Source organism: Penicillium crustosum, assembly GCF_028827405.1.
Source record: "Penicillium crustosum strain IBT 35664 chromosome Unknown utg000004l_segment0_segment0, whole genome shotgun sequence".
NCBI lineage: Eukaryota > Fungi > Ascomycota > Eurotiomycetes > Eurotiales > Aspergillaceae > Penicillium > Penicillium crustosum.
Window position 1 is genome coordinate 470,154 of NW_026623125.1, and position 21,502 is coordinate 491,655.

The following is a 21,502-nucleotide window of genomic DNA, read 5'->3' on the forward strand; positions in this document are numbered from 1 at the left end:
CTAACGACATCATCGCACAGGACTGCAAACCTACTCTCAAGCCATTTACCTAATATTATCATAATTTTCCCCATATTTGGGTTGTAACATGATGGATTGAATATATTGAAGTTCAGAATAGGTTGTACCTAAACCTTCACCTGACCTCTAACCAGGGCAATGCGATAGTATTGTTCAAAAGTGCAGCTTGCCGATAAGCAAAGATCGGAAGTCAACCGGTAGGTAAGATGACTCCTGTCATGATACGCACTATATATAACGGAGCCTGGACTACCTGAGCGTAATGCTCAGATATAGTGGTCTTTTTGGCCTAGTTGGTAACTGGCTGGTCTAAGGGCAGGTGTAACACTATACTTTTTAGTGAATTAGCGAGTTCTTCTCTCTTCCTAGATACCTGTCCTACTAGTGAACCTCACTGTCAGAGCTGACATTATAACCCTAACTTTGCTGTCGAGGGTACGTTTGTTCTTGCCCACGGGACCTGGAGTGTGTATTGTGATGTTCTTCGTCGAGTTGGCTTTGAAGATGGCATTTTCCTTGCCGGTGGTATTTGGCTTGCCGGCGGCTCTCTGCTTTCCGGTCGACATACGTCTGTTCCTGCTAGTACGGGATAAAACCGACGGCTGGTATTCACTAGCCGATGCCGCCGGTGCTGATGATGACGGTGTGTCTAGTATATTAGGTTTCAAGTCTCCAATACTCAGCACCCAATTTCTTGCCATTCCCACGTTTCTTGTGTTGTTTAAAAATCAATTGAAGAAAGGTAACAAATAAAGGTGCCATTCCATTTCATACAAAATTGCTGCCCTCGTTGGTTTCTCGTCGTATGCTGGCGCTGGACTTTCAACTAAAGTCCATGGGAATGCTCAGGCACTGTGCCTCTAAGTTGAGCTTCTCTTTGATCTTTCTCTGTAATTCTATCGATTCATCTCGAATATCTATATTATCCCATATCACCATATTATGAGTGTGAGCTCCAGGGCTTCCATATAGGGCAATATTACGTTGTCAACCTTGAAGGCAAGTGTTGTAATATGAGGCTAGTGCAGATCAGGAACCAAGCCGTACCATCTGATTGACCATGACAAAATCGAACCGTCGCAAGGGCTGTAAGATTCCCAAATATTAGAACGAGTTTAGGCGATTATGCAGGTGTTGAGCCGGAATAGGCAAGCTGTACACAAACCCAACAACAAAGGATTATAGCTGTAACTTGACCTAGTGAGTATGATACTCCTAGGAATAACTTCATTATATTGAATTTTGAAAATGAACAAAATACACCAAATCAACAGCCCGTACTAATATCTGAAGCCAAACAAGAAATAACAAACAATTCTCATAGATCTGGCTTATCGCAACTGATTGCCGGGTCTTGGCATTCCTGCGATCTCCCTTTCTCCAAGTCAGCTCCTTTCTCATGTCTCTATCAGGCTAGCAATGCGCCGCCCAGACACTAGTCATTCCCTTCTTTCTCCTGCAAATTACGACAACGATGCATCTTCGTTGCGGTCGCCCTCCGAGCAGGACTCTGATTCCGACGATGACGCCCTCCTCGATCAGAACCGCAGCACCCTGGAAATCGCAGAGCACGACCGAGCAGTGCTAGAAGATGAAGAGGAGCTGGAGAAACTTTTGATACGCCGAGGCACTGGGCAGGGTCTACGGAGGATTTTCAGTCCAAATGGTAGCAGTGTGAAGATCGGGAAAACGAAAAAGCAGCGGCGACAGCGGAGGGGGTCACGTCGTGAGAGAGTCAGCGAGGATGGGGAGCTGATGTATGAGATGGAAGAGGGGATTGGTGATGATAATGCATCCCTTTTGAGCGGATCATCATTGGATTTGGACAGTAAAGGCGAATACACATACGAGCCGGTGAGACGTACCGTGGTTGGTTTCTACGCCCTCTACTAACACGTCCGCTACTTAGCCTCCACGGCCTTCGTGGCGAAAGATCTTATTTATAATTGCTCTGGTCGCCATTCTCTTCGTCATCCTCCTCCTAGGGGCGTATAAAGCCTCGGGCGGTTTCCGGGCTTCACGGGCACACCCTCCACCCTTGCTCTCGAACGGCACAGCTCTCTTTGCGCCAACCACAATCTATATCTCGCTTGATGGCTTCAGAGCCGACTTTCTTGACCGTGGCCTGACCCCTGCGCTGAACTCCCTCGTCGCCAATGGCGTTTCCCCGCAATACATGAACCCCAGCTTCCCGAGCGTCACATTCCCAAATCACTTCACGCTTATGACCGGACTCTACCCCGAAAGTCATGGGATTGTAGGTAACACATTTTGGGACCCGAGTATGAAGGAGGAATTCTACTATACCCATCCGACTGTGAGCATGCAACCTAAGTGGTGGATGGCGGAACCCCTCTGGGTCACAGCAGAAAAGCAGCATGTGAAGACCGCCATCCATATGTGGCCGGGGTCTGAGGCGCACATTGGTGACAAGGAGCCAACCTTTTTGGACAAATACAACGGGACGGAAGTCTTGTCTCACAAGGTGGATCGGGTCCTTGAGTTTTTGGACCTCCCAGGTCTCGAGGATAAATCGCAGATAACACCTGAGCGCCCACAGTTTATCGTGGCCTACGTTCCTAACGTTGATCAGGATGGGCATAAATTTGGCCCTAACAGCACTGAGATTCGAAAGACGATTTCCGAAGCGGATAACATGATCGCCGGCATTATGACTGGTCTTGAGCGACGCAATCTCACCGAGGTGGTCAACATCGTGGTTGTCTCGGACCATGGCATGGCCACTACCTCTACAGAAAGGTTAATCCAGTTGGACGATCTCATTGATTATAATTTGATTGAGCATATTGATGGGTGGCCATCTGCAGGTCTACGCCCCAAGCACCCCGAGGATCTGGACACACTCCGGAAACAGCTAGAGAAGGTAGCTCCGGATTACGGGCATGCGTTTGAATTCTATACACGTGAGACAATGCCTGAACGGTATCACTTCTCGAACAATGAACGCATTGCGCCCTTGTGGGTGATCCCTAAGACGGGGTGGGCTATCGTCAATCGGGGAGAGTTCGATGTCAAAGAGGCCTTGAAGACTGGGAAACAATACCATCCTAATGGTATCCATGGATATGATCATGAGCATCCATTGATGCGTGCGATCTTTATTGCGCGCGGCCCAGCCTTCCCGCATAAGCCAAACAGCCGGGTGGAAGTTTTCCGTAAGTGCCTACTCCCAACCGCGGATTGAGATTTGACCTAACAGATTTGTATAGAAAACATCGAGGTATATAACATCGTCTGTGACTCTTTGGGTGTTGATCCCCTTCCAAGCAATGGCACACTACGACTCCCGCTGAAGCCAATTGGCCTGCACTCGGATGAGAACACACCGGTCTTGGAGACACCTCCGGATCCTCCGGCTCAAACTTCAGCACCATCTAGACCCCCGCAGCCGTCACCCGCAGAGCCATCACCCGCGGAGCTATCACCTCCTCAACCATCGCCCGCACAGCCAAAGCCAGTGCAGCCCAAACCAGAACAACCAGCACCGAACCCAACCCCAACAGCTGAAGCACCACCCGCCACAGACCATCAAAGTGACGACGAAAAGGGCTCGACATGGTGGGGCACACTTTGGCACAAATTCGATGACCTGAAGAACTGGGCTGGCGGCGTCGCTGATGCTGTTCAGGGCAAGCACCCAGAGTCTGAGAGTTGATAATTTTGCTCCATTTTCTCCATTTGCCCTTGCATTTCGATAGATACCCATATTCACGTATTTAATGTTTAAATGCTTTTTACTCTCTGCGGTGTTGGCTCAGTTAGCATATCACACCCGCGATATGCTATACAATCCTGTCAACTCCAGCCTCATCATCTACAACTTTTTCGCCTTCCTATGGATCTAGAGGCCCTGCTCGTAGCCCTTGGTATTGAATTCCAAATTCACGCGCTAATTTTAGCCACTGACAACGTTGATGCAAGGTGCCCAGTTGGTGTTAGGCGCTTGGCACGATTACCGCAGCAAGAACCCCCTCATCTCCATTCTCAGCCTCCTCTGAGACTCGGGGGATTTCCAAATTCACTTATTTAGTGCTTCTACTACTTTACCCGTATATCCAACTACAAAACCTCAACTACATCATTCTCTCGAGATATATCTTTGCTTCTTTCCTCACTCCTTCCTTGTTTCCAGATGCCGACAGTTCCAGACTGGGTTCTCGATTCTAAGCTCGAGACACATTTCCCAGCTGGTAGCAAATACGAGACAGTGCACACCTACTACCAGCAGGAATCCCTTTCCCGTCGGCCAATAAAAAAATCAGAACACTGGCAGCGCGAGAAGAAGATAGGCGATGGTGGATTTGGAGAGGTGTGGCTGGAGAGATGCACAAAGGGAAACAGCCATGGTCATTACGTCCGTGCAATAAAGCAGATGGAAGTGCGCCGGCAAGTAGACTATGGCCGTGAGCTTGAGGCCATTGCGAGATTCTCGCACGCAAAGGCTTGTCTACCAGCTATCCAATGCAAGGAACACTTCTAACAGATCAGCAGTACGAGCGATGTTTTGTCAAGTCGTTGGGGTGGTACCAGACCGAAGCCAAGTTATTTATTGCAATGGAATATCTTGAGCTTGGGGATCTGCAAGATTATCTCCATGGCCAGAAGCAACCGCTGCCGGAATTTGAGGCGCAGTGCATCATGTCCCAGATTCTGGAGGGCCTGGATTTAATGCACGAGAATGGCTATGCACATCGTGATTTGAAACCGAATGTAAGGTTTGCAATGAATATCAACCACTCAATTGATCGAGAACTCTAATCCTATGTAGAATATCCTTTTGAGATCTTGTCCACCAAATGATTGGTGGGTAAAGATCGCAGACTTTGGGATCAGCAAACGTATCGAGTATGGCCTTGGAAAATCAACGACCATGAAGGGTACATTCGGATATATTGCCCCTGAACTCTTTGGATTCACTGCACAAGGCACTCCATATGCCGTTGACATTTGGGCGGCTGGAGAGATCATGTTCCAAATTTTGACCAAGCAACCCACATTCAAGCATCCAGGGTTGCTCTTTACCTACGTCCAAACGCCTAACATATTTCCTTCCAATCAACTTTTGGCCAACGAAGTCAGTCAACCTGGAGTTGAGTTTGTCTTGTCTCTTATGCACCCTACCCCGGCAGGCAGAATGTCAGCCAAAGATGCTTTACAGCACAGGTGGATTGATCATATATTGCCCTATAATCGCCAATCGGCTCCTCCACTGGTGTATAAAGAGGCACATACTACATCATCGCTTGACTTAGTGACGGAGCAATTGGGATCATGGAACACTACCAAGTCTCCAGAGTCACCTACCGCATCAACACCTGACTCAATGACAGGAAAGTTTGCCTCGACTACCAAGTCCCCAGAGGTATTCGAAACTTTTATTCCGAAAACAGAGGAATTGGGAGCCTTGTCTCTCCAAACTTCAAGCAACGAAACTGTAAAGTTTCACCCAGTGGAACAAAGTAGTGCCAGAGCTGTCCAAATCCCGCTTCCCCTTAGGCTTGAGAGCCAAACCCCATGGGTGAATTCCGTGGCATTCTCACCCGATGGTCGACTGATGGCATCTGGATCTGATGATACCACAATCGACCTCTGGCACACTACGACAAACACTCTATACAGAACGCTTGTGGGCCATTCCCGATTTGTGACTTCCGTGGCGTTCTCTCCCGATAGTAAATGTGTGGCATCTGGATCTTATGATCACACAGTTACGCTATGGCAGACTGATGGTACTATGCATAAAACGCTTGGGAGCCATTCAAATCGGGTGACATCTGTGGCATTTTCACCTGATGGTAAATTAGTGGCATCTGGGTCCGATGAGATTAAAATTTGGAGTACTATCAACGGCGCGATACAAAATACACTTTTGGTCCATTCCGATGGCGTCAGCTCTGTGGCATTCTCACCAGATGGTAGATTGGTGGCATCTGGATGCTATGACAACACAATCAAACTCTGGAATACCATCCCAGGCACTATATACAGAACGCTTGAGGGTCATTCCAGATGGGTGGCTTCCGTGGCATTCTCACCTGATGGTAAATTGGTCGCGTCTGGATCTGATGATAACACAGTTAAGCTCTGGCATACTACTGGCGCTCTAAAAGAAACACTTGAGGGCCATTCAAATCGTGTGTCATCTGTGAAATTCTCACCAGATGGTAAATTGGTGGCATCGGCATCTTTAGATGGCTCGATCATACTCTGGGATACCACCACGTGCGTTGCACGGAAGGTGCTCACACGCCGTTCAGATCGAGTCAACTCTGTTGCATTCTCGTCCGATGGCAAAATGTTGGCATCTGGATCTACTGACAAAGTAGTCAAGCTATGGGGCAATATCTCTTAAGTTTGCAGTTAGATTTATATATTGAAAGACCGTTTGATGGTGTTACTATCCTTAAGCTTATCTGTATCCCTGGGCATCACTTACGATGTTCAGAAGTCCTTTTGTTGCCATCCTTTGGATTGACCTAGTCTCAGAGGGGTAAACTCAGAATAGCTATATATTACCAGAAACCAAGTCAATGCAGCAATCTACAAGGCATAATATATACGTCCTCCTCAAATGTCGTCTCAAAATTCAACACTAGTAGCTCCACAACCGGCACAACCAGCACCAAAGCCTACAACTCTAATAGATAAAGCAAACCCTGGCGTTGCTGTGCGATTACCGGGTTAATTAATGTAGTCTGATGAGATGAGAGGATGGAGAAAGCTCAGTGATGCCTATAGGAAGAAAACTCTTAACACCTCGGTGGTACAATTTGATAATTTTCAACTTGGAGTTCATCCGAATTGATGTCGGAGATGATCCAGCTTGGGGACTGGTTCTTCCCAAACAACTACCACCTCTGCCAGTCGAGGATTCCGTGAACCGGTTTGGCCATATCTGATATGCACAGAGCCGTCAAATGAGCGATTGTTGGGCACAAGCTGGGAATTAAGGTACAGAATAACAATGCTAAGCACTTCAAAAGAAACAAACTATAAATGAAAACTAAAAGAAGGGAAATTGAAGATGCATTATCTCTGTTCTCGCTAAATTCCTCATAGTGGGTGAAATTCTCTGTCGTCGAACTAACTGGAAGGCTGTTACAGTTGCTGTTAAATTCAATGGTATCACAGTATGGTAACTAATACTATAGCCTTGGACGTCTGTCGAGGTGGTACAAATACCATTGGGCGAGACGGTTGCCCATAGCAAGAGGCATGGAGTACTTCTTGGTAAGGTGCATATCGGGAGGGCACATTCCCTAGTGGTTGTGTAGGGTTGGTTTTCTCTGGGCTCTTGTGGAGATGGGTATATTGGTGTCTGGTCGAGCGAAGACCGGTCGCTGGATCATGCTGGGAAGACTTGATGGATGGAAGTAACAGGTGGAGTGAAGAGAAATTAATTGGTCAATAAGTGAAGGTAAGAGTATATTCCGTGAGAGGTTGATGGATATACTTAATGAATTTGTGCCTGCTAAAACACGAACGTAGGCAAACAAATTGCCATTGTTTGGCATGCTAGTATAACCCTTCAAATTTTGGGTATTTCTTTTAGATTAATGCTCGATATCACTTCCTTTTTACGGCTAGGTAGATGGTAGAGGTATACGAAGAAGAAAGCGATATCGAAATATGGGACATGACTTGAGAATGAGAAATATATATTGCTGCGGTCACCAACGGTCACCACATATTTGCTTGCCCAATATGATGGGAGTATTGACATGAATAAACAAAGCAAGATATATGTAAATCAATGTAACTTGTATGAATTTATAGAGAGTTGTGTGTTATAGATAGACTTCAACTTAGGGTTGCGTTGTTCCGGAATATAGTTGATGTTGAGTGCCTTGGGTTATGTAGCTTAAATGTCCCCGTACTTCCATCAACCAGCCAAGTGGTCGAGCAGCAACTCAACCATCATATCTTCCTTGGTCTAGTGGTGATGATTTCCGCTTGTCATTAACACCGATAAGCGCGGGAGACCGGGGTTCGATTCCCCGAGGGAGAGATTTCTTTTTTTGCTCTTTTATCTTTTTCCCCATTACTGTTTGTTCCATTACTGTTCCTATTTGTTATGTTTCTAATTTGATGCGCATCTAGCGCTTACTCTTAGGTTGACTCTCTTTTAGTTCCAATCCTGGTCCCTATGACGTGGGAGGAATGGCACCCCAGTGACCTGCAGCAATGATGAGTCAGGTCCAGGCAGCGTCTGCAGCTAAGCAGCCCAACTGAATCCAATCCAATCAACCCCGATGAATCCTGCGAGGCGAAGTTCGCACGAGGTGGGTCAGGCGCAACTCAGGCTCAGCTTGGTGCATTCTGTGTCCGAGCGGGACCGGCCAACACATGAGGCTCTTCAGCTAAGTTGCCCGGAACCTATAAAAGTGTGGAGTGTGATTTGATTTTGATCTTCAGGGTCCTCCCTTTCCCTCTTCACCTTATTATCTCAAAATCAGATCCAAATCCTTGTGACATTTTGTGGTCTATCGATCATGGATGCCAACCAAACCATCCCCACCACAACGGGGCCGTTGTCCACGACGGACACGGCCATGTTGGAGGTCCTAGTCCCCGGCTATGGCTTCATCTCGCGCATATTGATGTCCTACCTTAATTTTGATATCAGCGCCTACCTGCAAATCCTAGTCAGCATTGCTGTCTTTGGCGCAACTGCTCGATACGTTTTCTTTGTCATTTGGGAGCACTTCAATGAGTTGTTCGTGTCAAGAGCCGAGATTCGCCTGGACGACGAGATATTCCATTATCTAATGTTCTGGATCTCCCGCCAGCCGCATATGAAAAATACAAATCGATTCGTCGCCGGTCTCAAAACCAACAGTTACTGGAACCAAGATGAAACAGACGAGGAGGACCTCGAGCAAGATGAGGACGACGACGAAGAGACCTTTGACAATGGAAAAGACGCCTCTTTCGATTCGTACTGGGCCAAGGTTACCGCCCGGGACAAATACAAGAAAATGCAATTTACTCCCTCGGAAGGCAGCCATTATTTCTGGTACAAGAACCGTCCGCTCATGCTCGAGCGTGAACATCGGGACGGGGGGATGTGGTATGTAATGAACAACGAGCGAATCTTCCTCTCGTGTCTCGGTCGGAATCCCGCGATTTTGAAAACACTGCTAGCCGAAGCACAACAGGCGTATGTCGAGCGCGACAGGAACCGCACGGTAATCTACCGCGGTTCCCGGATTGCTGCTGGCCAATCCTTCAACTGGTATCGGTGTATGGCACGCTTACCGCGTCCTCTTTCTACCGTCATTCTTGACCAAGAACAAAAACAAGACTTCCTTGATGATATCAAGGAATACCTGCACCCTCGCACGCGCCGCTGGTACAATAACCGTGGAATCCCGTATCGGCGTGGATACCTTCTACACGGTCCTCCGGGAACTGGCAAGACCAGTTTATGCTTTGCAGCGGCCGGAATCCTCGGCTTAAAGCTCTACTTGCTTGATTTGAACTCTACAGCCTTGGACGAGGAGGCTCTGTTGTCACTCTTCTCGGAACTACCGCGCCGATGCATTATCCTACTTGAAGATATCGATTCAGCTGGTATTACAAAGACTCGGACCGCCGCAACTGCATCTACGCCTACTTCGGATAACCCCGCGAGTGATGCTACCCCCAAGGATAGCACCGCCGCAGCGGATAGTGCAGGCGCAAAAGAAAGTACGAAGAAAGGTGGAATCACACTTTCAGGACTTCTGAATGTGATCGATGGAGTTGCCGCTAGTGAAGGCCGTATCCTCATTATGACTACCAACCACGTGGAAAAGCTGGACCCGGCTCTCCTCCGTCCTGGTCGCGTGGATATGAAGATCAGTTTCGGATACACCAGCGAAGCAGATATTAAGGAGCTTTTCACCTCGATCTACGGGGCGAAGGACAATGATATTGCGCGTCGCGGCGCCCCAGCAATCCACAGCAATGGCACCAATGGTTCAGTCAAGTTGCCCACAACTACCATTGTTGATAATACCAAGGCGAACGGCAAGATTATCCAAAACTCCGAGGAGAGTAATGGAGGAGTGGAAAAGACCAAGAAAGAAGAACTGCAGCGCCTTGTATCCCTCCGATCCCGCATCACCGACTTGGCGTCTGAGTTTGGTGCTATTATTCCGAGTGGCGAGTTTACTGCTGCGGAGATTCAGGGATATCTTCTTAATTATAAGGAGACACCCGAGTTAGCCATTAAGGGTGCAGCGGAGTGGGTGGAAACGGCGCGGGAGAAGAAGCGTGCCTCTGAGCGAGAAGCGGAGGAAGAGACGGAGGAAGAGGGAGAGGAAAAGGATTAAGCTTAGGTGCATGCAGGCATGCCTAGAACGATACAACGATATGAGATACGGGATATCATCTCTAAATAATATAATTGGAGTTATAATTGGAGTACATGTATCTGCAGACCAAATATTACTTCACGAAGATTGAGCAAACTTTCTGTACCTACTGTGCATTCACTTGCTTTTTCAAATGTCACTCTGCGATACAGGTATTTTGTTAAAAGATTCAGAGAATAGTACCATGCAATGGTCTAGACAATTCCCAAAGTATTAATGTTCTCAAAATTGCAAAAGAGTATCTCATTGCTATCCAATATCACATGCAAGCCCTCAAAATCCGGGGTATATACTATCCAAAGCGACCAGACTTCATAAAAGTCCGACGTAAAGCCAAAGTTGCCGCACAAACAGAAAAACAATTCAAAAAGAAAAACAACAACCAAACCCTCAGGCAATCGATGCAGTCTTCCCATCGATAATCACATCAGCCACATACATACACCGACTGGTCCTCTCCTCAGTACAGAACCCATGGAACAACATGCGATCCCCACAACCACAAACATTCCCACCCCCAGGCGAAATAAGCCCGGTATTCTGCGCATTGATCATAGGAACATTGGTCTTAGTATAAGGCCCGGTAATACTCTTCGCGGTAGCATAGCGCACATCATAAGCCGGGTCGGTAAAGCAATGAGTAGAATAAAACAAAAAGTACGTATCACCATGGAGAATCAGATTCGGTGCCTCGACAAGCGGGCCATCCCCATCAGCAGTATTGCGATCGAGGATCTGCACCGCGTCCCCGATAGGAGTGACACCGTCAGCGGCAACCTTCTGGAGCAAAATCGGCGTGGAAACGAGTGGCTCGACGCCGTTGTTGCAGTCGCCGCCGTGGCCGACGCTGTTACCGTCGACCTTGAAGACGACGTAGCGACTGCCGTCTTTGTCTTTGAAGCCTGCTGGGTCGATTGATCCTCCTCGATCGAGGCGGCATGATAGGGGTGTGTTGCTTGGGACGTAGGGTCCTGCTGGGTGGTCTGCGATGGCTGTGCCGACGCAGTGGTGTCTGAGGTTTGATTTTGCCTCGCCGGAGTAATACATAACGTATTTTCCGTCGTCCTGGGAGGTAATTAGTTATTTGTTTTGGGGGGTAGGGCAGGCCTTTTTTTTTTTTTTTTTCTTCGGAAGCCGAGGAAACTTACTCTCATCACAACATCTGGCGCCCAGTGATCATTCTCGGTTTCCCATGTTGATATTGTGGGGAGGGCTTCTACATCGAGAAGTGTCCATGATTTGAAGTCATCCGAAACGGCAACTTGGACGCGTTTTCCGTTACCGTTGGTGCCGAAGGCGTACCATCTGTTGTCGGCCGCTTTCATGAAACTGGGGTCTGGGAAATTGGTATTGAGGCCCAGCCAGGCACCCTTTGCTCGCGTTTCAAATAGAGGTGAACTCAGGACACCGGGGAGGAGGGATAGGGCTAGTAGAGCCCATGTGGAAGTAGATTTGATAAAAGACCGCATATTGGATGATTGATCTATGGGTGGAGGTCTGAAAGAATAAACTTGCTGATCATGTAGATCTAAATTAACCAGGGCAGGGGAGACAAGCCCTTCTTATATGTAGATTTGACCGCCATTGTCTAAAGGTAGGGGAACAGGGTCTGCATTGGAGTTAGGGTACCAAGAGAACTAAGGTAAGACCACATGCTCGGCGTCTGCTTGGCTCCGAGGGGTATAATTACCCCGAGCAGTAGAGAGGGGAGTTATTGAAAGAAAAGCATCAGCCGCAACGCCTGATGGAGGGGTCTATCAGGTGGCATCGGGACTGGACAAAGAGTAATTTAGACTATCCACTCATGTGTGAGCTTGTGCTGGCACTTCGTGTTTTTCTTTTTTTTTTTTTTTATATTCTGTGTATTCATTCTAGTGGAGCCCAATTATAGGTCTGCGCTATAGAGTACTTGAAAGCTAAAAGGTAAGGACCGCGGGAGGGACCTGGAAGGCGTTTTGATGGCTTGCAGGTGAATGAAGGGCTGCATCACCTGGGTCACTAGGGGACTACATAAACGAAAGGAAACAAAAGAAACAAAAACAAACAATATGAAGCAATCTCAAGACTGTAACAAGAAGCGTGGGAATATATTTTTCTTTCAAATATTCCCACCACCGAGGACTCTGAATATATCCCGAGGGCACAAAGGATATTGGGTTTGGTCCGTCTCGGGACATTGTTTTGTTTGAGTCTAGGCTTCCGATTCTCAACAGGACTGGGCATCCCTAGATAACTGCTCTATAATTGGGTGAATGCCAGTGTATCCCCGTTCCTGGGCGTAGTTTGAGACGATTAAAAGTCCTAGGTATGGGTCCATGTAAGATGTAAATGCCTCCATCATCGCAGTCAGCCTGGGTTCGGCTGTGCTGTAAATCCACAGTGTAGATAGTTATTAAGCCGGAAGATCTTGTACGAGTCAGAGTTAATCTTCATGTGGGGTTGACTAGGGGTGACCGGGGACTAAAATATGTAGATAAAATCGCCAAGCTGGGCCAGATTCGGCAAGGCACTTCAGACTAGGGGCTTAGGGTTATTGATCAAGGTCAAAGCTTCGAAAGTATAGCCTAGTAACATGACCTGGTGTACCTTGAATCCAGGGTTTTCACTAAATTTCACCTTGGGGAAAGAGAAAACTAGAAAGGGGATTATGCAAGGGCGAAAAAAAGTAGTAGAAAGCGCCCCAAAACAAGAAAATAACCCGGAAAAATATGCAGCCTAGAAATGACACCTCAGACAATTTACCCCTAGCCGATATATATTTCGCTAAGGTGATAGGCCGAGAGAAAATAGAGAATAAGCCACCCCAGGAGGGGTCCAAGTTGGGTCACACGAGGCGCATGGCTTTTATGTGCTGGCACTCGTGGTCATCGGGGCACACATGGCTCCGTCATACATGGATTATTTGTTATGATTTTGAAGTTATGGTATTCAAATGGCAGGACTCAGAAAAAAAGGAATCTGGAAGAAAAAAACATTCTACAATGGAAAATGGAATCTCCGATGTTATGGACAACTACAGAAACTAGAAATATAGCGACATAAAAGCCTCAGTAAAACTAGGCCGATCGACCGATCGTTTACTATTTCAGGACCGCGACCGCCAATATCAAATCGAAACAAGACCCTTCTCATTGACAGGCATACACCATCAAGCTTGTTCTGTTGTCCCTCTTTACCCCGCATTGTAGCGGCTGAGATGGCCAAGTGCCCAACCAGTCGGTGAGGATTTTCCACTCACCTTATGATGTCACCGGGGGCCATATGCCGACTAGTTTTTATGATCGGCGTCGAAAACATGACAGGGATGGGGGTGAAAACACTGAGAACCCGGGTTTTCACGATATCGCACTGAATGTGTCGGGCGAGGGAAATGTCGCCTGACTTTTGACATAAAGGTGTGAGATATGAAAGTAAGAACCCGATTGTGACTGGAATAAAGGAATATGGTTTCCTTTGGAGCTGCAGAGTGCTTAGGAACCACGGCCTGCACACTCTCCGGTTTAAAAGTGTTGCTAGGAGTTAACCTACAATTGCGCCCTGAGTCTAATAAGGTATCTGGCATCTGACAGGCTAGTTAAATCAAGTAGCTATTGCAAACGAAAAAAAATAGTGTAAAGTCTGCAGTGCAGGTATCAAACATCGTTGCAAACATCATATCTAAAAATGTTGACAAGAAGAAAACATAATATGGTTGTCAACCCCCTCAGGACAAAAGAGAACCATGCAATATCATTAGAAATTTTGAACAGTAGAAATAATTTATATGTTCTTTTGGCCTTCGAAACATTCTATAGACATGGAATCTCATTCAAGTCATATATCCACTGCAATCAATTAGCTTGACCCAGGTGACACTTGCATTTTAACAACCACTCGCAGAAATATATATGTATGTGTTGATCTCCGAAGACTTCGTGAATCGTCGACTGCAAAGACAAATATATTCGTCGAGAACTAGTGGGCAAATCGGAAGTCCAATCTTTTGTTACCCTCATCTTTCGTTGTGCTCAGGTAATGGTGTTTCTGCTCGGGGCTCATAGCATTCCAAATCTGTTCACGTGTCTTGTTTCTCCGTGTATAGTAGACCTTAATGAAGATGGTGACCACGACATTCCATGCCACAATAGCAAGAAGAATCTTGTTTCCCTTGCGGTAGTAGGGTTTATCATCCGTTCGGTAGATCTGAAATGGAAAATATGTTAGTCATAAATCTAAGTTAAAGTATGAAAAGTGCCGCTGGGCGTATTGGTGAACATACGTTGGATGAAATGATAGCACCTGCTTGGCAAATCATATTATATACTGCACTTCCCACAGTGCGCGTGCGGACCGAACCAGCGTTCCGCGAGATCAAACTGACTATAAGAAGAAACTTCATCAGCAAAGGTGAGGTATTGTTGGAAGATATTAGTACTAACCGTTGATAGAATGAACGTAGGGGAAACCAATAACCAGAACTGTAACTGCGTACCAGCTCCAAGGACTTGCAGTTGCCGGCATCAACTCGAGTGCCATCAAAAGAGGGAAAACCCAGAAAGAATAAAATAGCACAATAGCCATGCGGTTGTTGATTTTCTCGGAGACCCAAGACCAAAAGACCAATTGGATCAAGAACAACACGGTTGCAGGAATGGTGAGAAGATTTACTTCGAAAGTATCGAAGCCAAGTGACCTTAAAAAGAGGGTCAGGTATGCTGATTCGGGATTGGTAGGAACCAGCAGTGTGAGACTGATGAGATACATTGGCCAAAGATCATAGTCCATTAGAGCATCCCACAGAAGTTTGGGTGTGAGACCTTGACGATTATGCATGCCACCCTAGGGTCCAGAGTTAGTTTGTGTGTGCGTAAATTTTGAAAACGAACCCGCCTTATACGTACCTTTCCTGGATCATCTCGCAGGACTCGATTGACCATGATGATTTCTTCCCTCTCTGAGAACCAACCATCCTTTCCTCGGAACCAGCTTGCAGTTTGGGTCGGACCCGGAGGTAGATAGAACCAAGAGATGACACCAATAAGCAGTGTCAAAGCGCCCTCGAGAACAAACAGCCACCTCCAACCTTCCCAGTCGCCTATGGATCGCATGCGCAGAATTCCAAATGCCAAGAATGCTGCGACGATAGCAGTGCCGTTGGAGCAACAGTAGAAAAAGGCGACCCGCATAGGGAGCTCCTTATTCGTATAGAAGTAGGAAAGGTAAAGGAGTGCATCGGGAATGAAGCCACCTTCAATCAGACCAAGCAGTGCGCGGGTAGCATAGAAGCTGTGCTCGCCGCTGACTAGGCCCTGACAGATTCCGAGTACACTCCAGAGAACCATTTGAATCGGAATCCATACGTCGGGACCAAGCTTTTTCGAGATCATTTGCGATGGCACTTCTGCGCACAGGAAGCAGAGGTAGAATATCGTCATTCCATAGTTATACTGATTAGTTGATAACCCGAGGTCATCAAGCATTCCGTCAGATAACGCTTGTCCGATATTTCCCCGATCCAGCTGAAGGGCAAAGAACATCAGACAAACCCAAGAACAGATCCTGTAGTCGAGCTATATTTTCCTCGAATGTTAGTCGGTTGATCCACAGTATGAAAATCCGGGGAAGGGTCTTGATTACCCTTCGGACTAGTTGCTTCTCTTCCTTTTCCGTCCACTCGGCAAGTGGGTCATATCGATGTCTCCCTTCGTACTCCGGTATGGGCTCATAGAACTCCAGTGAGCCACCGCCAGCCAACACCCCACTTGTTCCATCGTAATTTTGGGTGGGGATTGACGTCTGTTGAACAATTGTGACAGCCGGCTGCTTCGAGTCAAGCGACGACACGGAGCTTTTGCCCGACATTGTTGATCTTAAGTGCGGTTGATAACTCCGATGATTTGGACTTGGGTCTTTTTATACAGGATAGACATTGTCACTCGTGCCCTACGCCGAGGATTGCGCAATGTTCTCAATCCGATGCTGGTTTGCGCTGCGAAGTGGTGCCGCGGAGAAAATGTAATGGAACTTTGTGCTTAAAAGGTGACATTTGGGCCTCTGATGATGAATTCAATGTCTAGTGTGTGCTCGATCTGCATGGGGAGAGCAAATCCGGTTAGATGGAGGGGCCCATGCAAGATAATTTTAGTGTTAAAAGATCGCTTGGGAAGTCTGCGCAACACGCGGAATGCCCAATAGATTTAGCTAGGGCCAAGCCTTCATTCAACAACATGTTGCCATTCGATGCGGGATCGCGTCACCACGTGAATGAAATAGTGACTTTTGCCCCCTGTTAGACACATTGTTTGCATATACAGCATAATGGAATTGAGTAATCATCTTTGTGATGTCGGGGTATCGGCTAATTTTACTCGGAAAAAGCGAGGAGCAAGAAGAATTTCACAAATCAACGATGCAATGTGTGGGTGTCTATGACAACCAATTAAACTTTTAGTAATAAGTGCAAAGACATACATTTGCTATGGTATACTGCTCTATATATTGTCCTAACATCATTTTCCAATTGAAAATCAACCGGCGGCTCATAGGCTGATTTGACGCCTATCCGAACGGCTGTGGAGGATGGTCGATCTTGACCGAAATCCGAAATCAAATTTCAACACGTGGTGCTAGATGTCAGAGTAAGACGCGGAAAGACTTGTCTAGACTGTCATCTAGTTGCAGAAAATCCACCAGTCTTCCCAAATGATCAATCCCCCAGAACCCTTCCTTTTCCCCTTGCGCGTTTACGCAATCAAACCAAGGCAACCCGAAGGCGCCGGAGGTGAAAACCTGTTGTGTATTTCCATCCAAAATGGCTTTCGCCTCACTACCTTTGAACTGTAAAACAAGATTAGAGAGGAAAAAAAAACCTGTCACGTAGACAAGATGAAACGTACCTGATCCAAAATTTGCTTAGCGTTCTCGGCGCCAAGCTCACTTTCAAAGACAGCAGCGAAACCGGACTCAGTGAGAACCTTTGAGTTTCCCTCTTCCCAGAACCCGCGATAGAGCCTATCCACGATAGGAACTAACTTATCGGGAAATTGTGTAGCTAGAAGGGAGAGAGCGAGCTGAACGTCCGAGGTGGGTGCAGGAAATCCCTCTGGGATAGCTTCGGACATGGGAACCTGAAAGCGACGAGCCCAGTAAATACGCTCTCGATTGATCCATTGGAACTTGTCTATAATGGGGAATTAGCATACTTCAAACGTAGAGTAGGTAATGGGAAGTGCTAGAAGAAAGAAGGAAAAGTGACATACTCTTGACCGCAAGAGGAGGTGTGTTTTGGCAGGTCTGAAATAGGTTTCGCAGGGAGACGGGGACATAGACAATATCACATGTCGCGAAGACAGGGGATGTCTATAGACAATCATTAGCCAATTTTTCATTGGTTCAATTCAATACTTTGGAATATTAGACTTACCCTCAACGCATGGAACGCGATGCAGGCGAAGGGACTGCCAATGTCGAAATAAAAGGTTATTTGAGGAGCAGGCATAATAAGAGTGGTATTATTTGACGATAGACTGGAAATGTACACAGATAGGAATGCTGGGATTGTGCTCTTTCTATAGTCCGTCGCGTTATTTTATGATTATTCATATTCAGGGTCCCGGGGTTGAGGTACAAATCTTTGAAGCTGTTCCCAACAAACCTTCGGATCTCAACACTAAACGTCGATTAAATTTAGGTTCGGGTGGATTTCCGGGGCCTCGGGCCCAACCTTTATATTTCCAAAGTTGGATGTCGTTCTCGTTGGGAAGGGGTATTTTGGCCACTGGGGAACAATCAATAATCAGGTTAACCCCCCGAATGAAAATGTCTCGCGGATAACGATTACAGTAATACAAAGAAGTAAATCATCTTGTTGATTGCGTGGTATTAAATATATTGGCTGAGCATGCGTTATACCTGTGAAGAGAACTATTTACTACCGCTGGAAATCATAAAGCATGTCATGTACTCAGAATGTACCGTCACTTGGTACTATTCTCCGCGGTTTCATATTTACTCAGAGCTCTCAGTCTCTTTCCACTCTTGAAAAGGACCCACGGAACTGGCAAAAGTGCCACTGCAATAAACCCAAGCAAGCTAGACGCCCACCCTGCACCGAGCCTGGTGTACACTGTAAGACACGTAAGCATATATTTTCAGTCGACTGTCATCCAAACAGGTAGATACTCACTTTGGACGGTAAACAGAGGGAAAGCAGCTGCGAGTCCATAGCGTGCCAAACCATTGGCGCTCATTGCACTTGCGACAGTGAGGCCATGATAAGTATCCACAATGTACTGCGTTGTGCTCACAAAGACACATAGATTTCCCCATGCAAAAACGACGATTGCAACGACTGGACTCGCCCAGGAGATGTCAGCTCTGGTAGTCCATGCAAACCAGAACAATGCGATCGGTAGTCCAACACTACCTATTAGCGCCGGGTAGAGGCGATATTCGGGTGGGACTTGCCCGTCTGGATGCTTTGAGACTTTTGGAAGGTAAAGGAAAATGTTGCATAATATGACAGTGACAGTTCCTAGTATGCTTCCGATGACAATAGCCAAGAAGACAAGGCCGGAGTCCTCGATGTTGAAATGATAAATACCTTGAAAGATCAATGGAAAGGCTGCGAAGAACGAGAAGAGTGTTGCGAATTCGCAAGCAATGTAAAGGCAAATAAACCCAACGATGGGTTCGGTTAGAAGCATGTGGATAGGGCGGAGGAGAGAAATTGTTACAAATAGGCGTAGCTTCGAAGAGAGAGGGGGGATGGGGGAAGCTCTAATCCGAGTTCCTTGGCACGATGACGCTTGATGATAGGGTGAAAGGTCTCTTTGGTAATTGCAACTGTGATGCCCGTGAAGATGGCGAAGAAGATCGTTGCCCACTGTGTCCAACGCCAGCCTTTCCGATTGACTATAAAACTTCCAATGACAGGCCTAGGAAATAGTCAGCAAGATGGAGAACTTGAAAATAACGTTGATTCAAGGAGTATTGACCCTAGACCAGGACCCAAAAAGGGTGTGAGAATGAAGATAGCCGAGGGAAGAGCGCGATGAACTGGCTTGAAGGTCTCATTGAGAGTTCCAGCCGCAATCGCTAGTGTTGGTGCGTAGCATAAACCAGCCAAGAAACGTAAAACACAAACCCCAGCAAAGGTGGGACAAAATCCAACACCTAGAGTAAATAAAGTGCCTAGACCTATCGCTCCTATGTAGACTGGGTATCTCCCCACAGTTTCAGAGAGAGGCCCGCCAACGATAGGACCAAGGGCTAGAGCGAAAACGTAGAGCGACAAGGGTAATATAGCAACGGTGCTGCTAACATCGAATTCTTCCATGAGCTGCGAGTGGGCAGGTGATAGTATAGAGACTCCAACGGTCCTAGATTAGATGTCAGATTTCAAGTCATCTTCACGTTGCGTGGAACTATGGAAGGAATAACCAACGTTGTAAATGCCGACCAACCAATCATCACTACTTGGAGGACTTTTTGGCTTGTTGGCCAGTTGTAAGGATTGCTCGGATCATCATCCCAATTCCATGTTTCATTGGGATTGGGTTTCTCTGCAGTTGTGTCGAGTGCATTTTCAAGCGTATCTTCGGATGACGATTGTAAAACCTCCACGGTGCCGTTGATATCGACTCCAAGGCCGTCCTCTAGTTGCACCATGTTGAAAATACCTTGGAAATGTAAGTAGAAAAGCTCGGAGGGGTCCGCATGGTGACAACGCTCTCTTATGGAGAATGGAATATAACGATAGGGTAATCGGGAATTTGTGAGTATCGCAAGATCAGAGATTATTACTACTTAACCCTTCTACATACCCGGAGCCGAGGTTATATAGTTTCTAGTATCTGCAACGCTGCGTTCATTGCCCAAAGGGAGCACTCAGAAGGCCCTTTGAGATGGGCAAAGCGGGGCTTCCAGGAATACGAGCATCTGATTGGTCGGGCAGGAGGAACTTTTTGATTATTCAACATTGGATTATTCAACCTGCAAACTACCTGTGCACTTTTGAGAACTGGTAAACTTGGATTGGGTGAAATGGTCACTGGTTTGTTGAGATTTACATTTGGCTTGTTGAGTCATTCAATTGTGGTTGAATAGAAACTGGGAATCTGTGGCAGCGCCCAGCGGATCAGTTGACATCCATTTCGGTCTCACCTTTGCCATGCACCATGCATATACACATGAACTTGGCACTTGTTCCATTCCACCAAAGGAGCCTCAGGCTTAGGCATGCCTTTCTTACCACTTCCAAAGAAGAAGAAAAAAACGAATCGATATAGTGCTCGATATGGTGCTCATTAGCACCGGGCAGTACCACCCGCCCGTGGGCTTTCGACGACCCCCCATAATTCAGTGATCACCTCTATCCCGCTCTCCGTCCGAACCACCACTCACTCGTACCAGTAGAGCGAAACATTCATATCGGTTATAGAGCCAGATGCAGAAGGGAAGCCACTCGCACAGAAAGTAATCACCGAGAGAGGATGCGACTGCGCGAGACCGAAGAAATGTGGCATCGATGTCTGATGTTGTCTGAAAATCAGATGATTAATTCATATGCTGGGGTTAGTAAGATGATTGACGGGTAGAATGGATTAGCCTCGATATATTGACTGGGTACACTTGAATTTGGTTTTACTCATTTTTCTGGAATGTTCGTTGAAGACAAATACGACGCTGGCTTAGAATGTGCAGAGCAGGTCTCAACATCGGGCTGAAGGTCGGATATAACAAGCGATCTGCAGAGAAGCTGAACCACCATCATGTGCTTGCCAGCAGCCGCTTATCCGGTCTGATAGAATCATTGATACGACTCTTCACAGATTTCGAGTTGACAACGGCAAGTGGGCAATCTCGGGTACCCCCTTATCTCAACATCCACCTTGGCGATTCGGGAAATCCCCGGGGTTCCTTCATACGAGCTTATGTTATGCTGAGCAACAAAAAGGACCTACCTAGGTAGACTTTCTGGACAGATACCTAACGTGCCAATCTCGTTTTGACACGGACAGAATGGTCATAACTGACAGAAATAGACGGATACGACAATGTATGGTAAATCTGACATATGTAAATTCTCTAACTAACTAAAATGACAAGATCCGCTCTTTTCC

At 46.8% G+C, this 21,502-nt stretch overlaps 8 protein-coding genes across 8 annotated transcripts; 3 read left to right on the forward strand and 5 right to left on the reverse strand.

Annotated features, from left to right (window-relative positions):
- Positions 1-330: 330 nt before the first annotated feature.
- On the reverse strand, positions 331-722 carry N7487_009230 (uncharacterized protein; the record flags this gene model as incomplete). The annotated part of the gene is made up of 2 exons (XM_056876960.1): positions 331-348; positions 444-722. The coding sequence occupies 2 exons, from the start codon at positions 720-722 to the stop codon at positions 331-333; spliced, it is 297 nt and encodes a 98-aa protein (XP_056725540.1).
- Positions 723-1,440: 718 nt separating this feature from the next.
- On the forward strand, positions 1,441-3,697 carry N7487_009231 (nucleotide pyrophosphatase/phosphodiesterase family protein; the record flags this gene model as incomplete). Its single annotated transcript, XM_056876961.1, has 3 exons — positions 1,441-1,875; positions 1,931-3,197; positions 3,252-3,697. 3 exons carry the CDS (start codon positions 1,441-1,443, stop codon positions 3,695-3,697), a joined length of 2,148 nt encoding a protein of 715 aa, XP_056725541.1.
- A 477-nt stretch (positions 3,698-4,174) lies between these two features.
- N7487_009232 (uncharacterized protein) lies at positions 4,175-6,394 on the forward strand (the record flags this gene model as incomplete). The annotated part of the gene is made up of 3 exons (XM_056876962.1): positions 4,175-4,445; positions 4,526-4,752; positions 4,811-6,394. 3 exons carry the CDS (start codon positions 4,175-4,177, stop codon positions 6,392-6,394), a joined length of 2,082 nt encoding a protein of 693 aa, XP_056725542.1.
- Positions 6,395-8,534: 2,140 nt separating this feature from the next.
- Positions 8,535-10,358, forward strand: N7487_009233 (BCS1 and AAA domain-containing protein; the record flags this gene model as incomplete). Its single annotated transcript, XM_056876963.1, has 1 exon — positions 8,535-10,358. One exon carries the CDS (start codon positions 8,535-8,537, stop codon positions 10,356-10,358), a length of 1,824 nt encoding a protein of 607 aa, XP_056725543.1.
- A 432-nt stretch (positions 10,359-10,790) lies between these two features.
- On the reverse strand, positions 10,791-11,869 carry N7487_009234 (glycoside hydrolase family 43 protein; the record flags this gene model as incomplete). Its single annotated transcript, XM_056876964.1, has 2 exons — positions 10,791-11,465; positions 11,549-11,869. 2 exons carry the CDS (start codon positions 11,867-11,869, stop codon positions 10,791-10,793), a joined length of 996 nt encoding a protein of 331 aa, XP_056725544.1.
- Positions 11,870-14,354: 2,485 nt separating this feature from the next.
- On the reverse strand, positions 14,355-16,241 carry N7487_009235 (uncharacterized protein; the record flags this gene model as incomplete). Its single annotated transcript, XM_056876965.1, has 5 exons — positions 14,355-14,582; positions 14,659-14,759; positions 14,819-15,218; positions 15,281-15,949; positions 16,017-16,241. The coding sequence occupies 5 exons, from the start codon at positions 16,239-16,241 to the stop codon at positions 14,355-14,357; spliced, it is 1,623 nt and encodes a 540-aa protein (XP_056725545.1).
- A 771-nt stretch (positions 16,242-17,012) lies between these two features.
- Positions 17,013-17,877, reverse strand: N7487_009236 (uncharacterized protein; the record flags this gene model as incomplete). The annotated part of the gene is made up of 4 exons (XM_056876966.1): positions 17,013-17,216; positions 17,276-17,559; positions 17,639-17,738; positions 17,803-17,877. The coding sequence occupies 4 exons, from the start codon at positions 17,875-17,877 to the stop codon at positions 17,013-17,015; spliced, it is 663 nt and encodes a 220-aa protein (XP_056725546.1).
- A 478-nt stretch (positions 17,878-18,355) lies between these two features.
- N7487_009237 (uncharacterized protein) lies at positions 18,356-20,048 on the reverse strand (the record flags this gene model as incomplete). The annotated part of the gene is made up of 4 exons (XM_056876967.1): positions 18,356-18,504; positions 18,565-19,315; positions 19,525-19,759; positions 19,825-20,048. The coding sequence occupies 4 exons, from the start codon at positions 20,046-20,048 to the stop codon at positions 18,356-18,358; spliced, it is 1,359 nt and encodes a 452-aa protein (XP_056725547.1).
- Between the last annotated feature and the right edge of the window lie 1,454 nt (positions 20,049-21,502).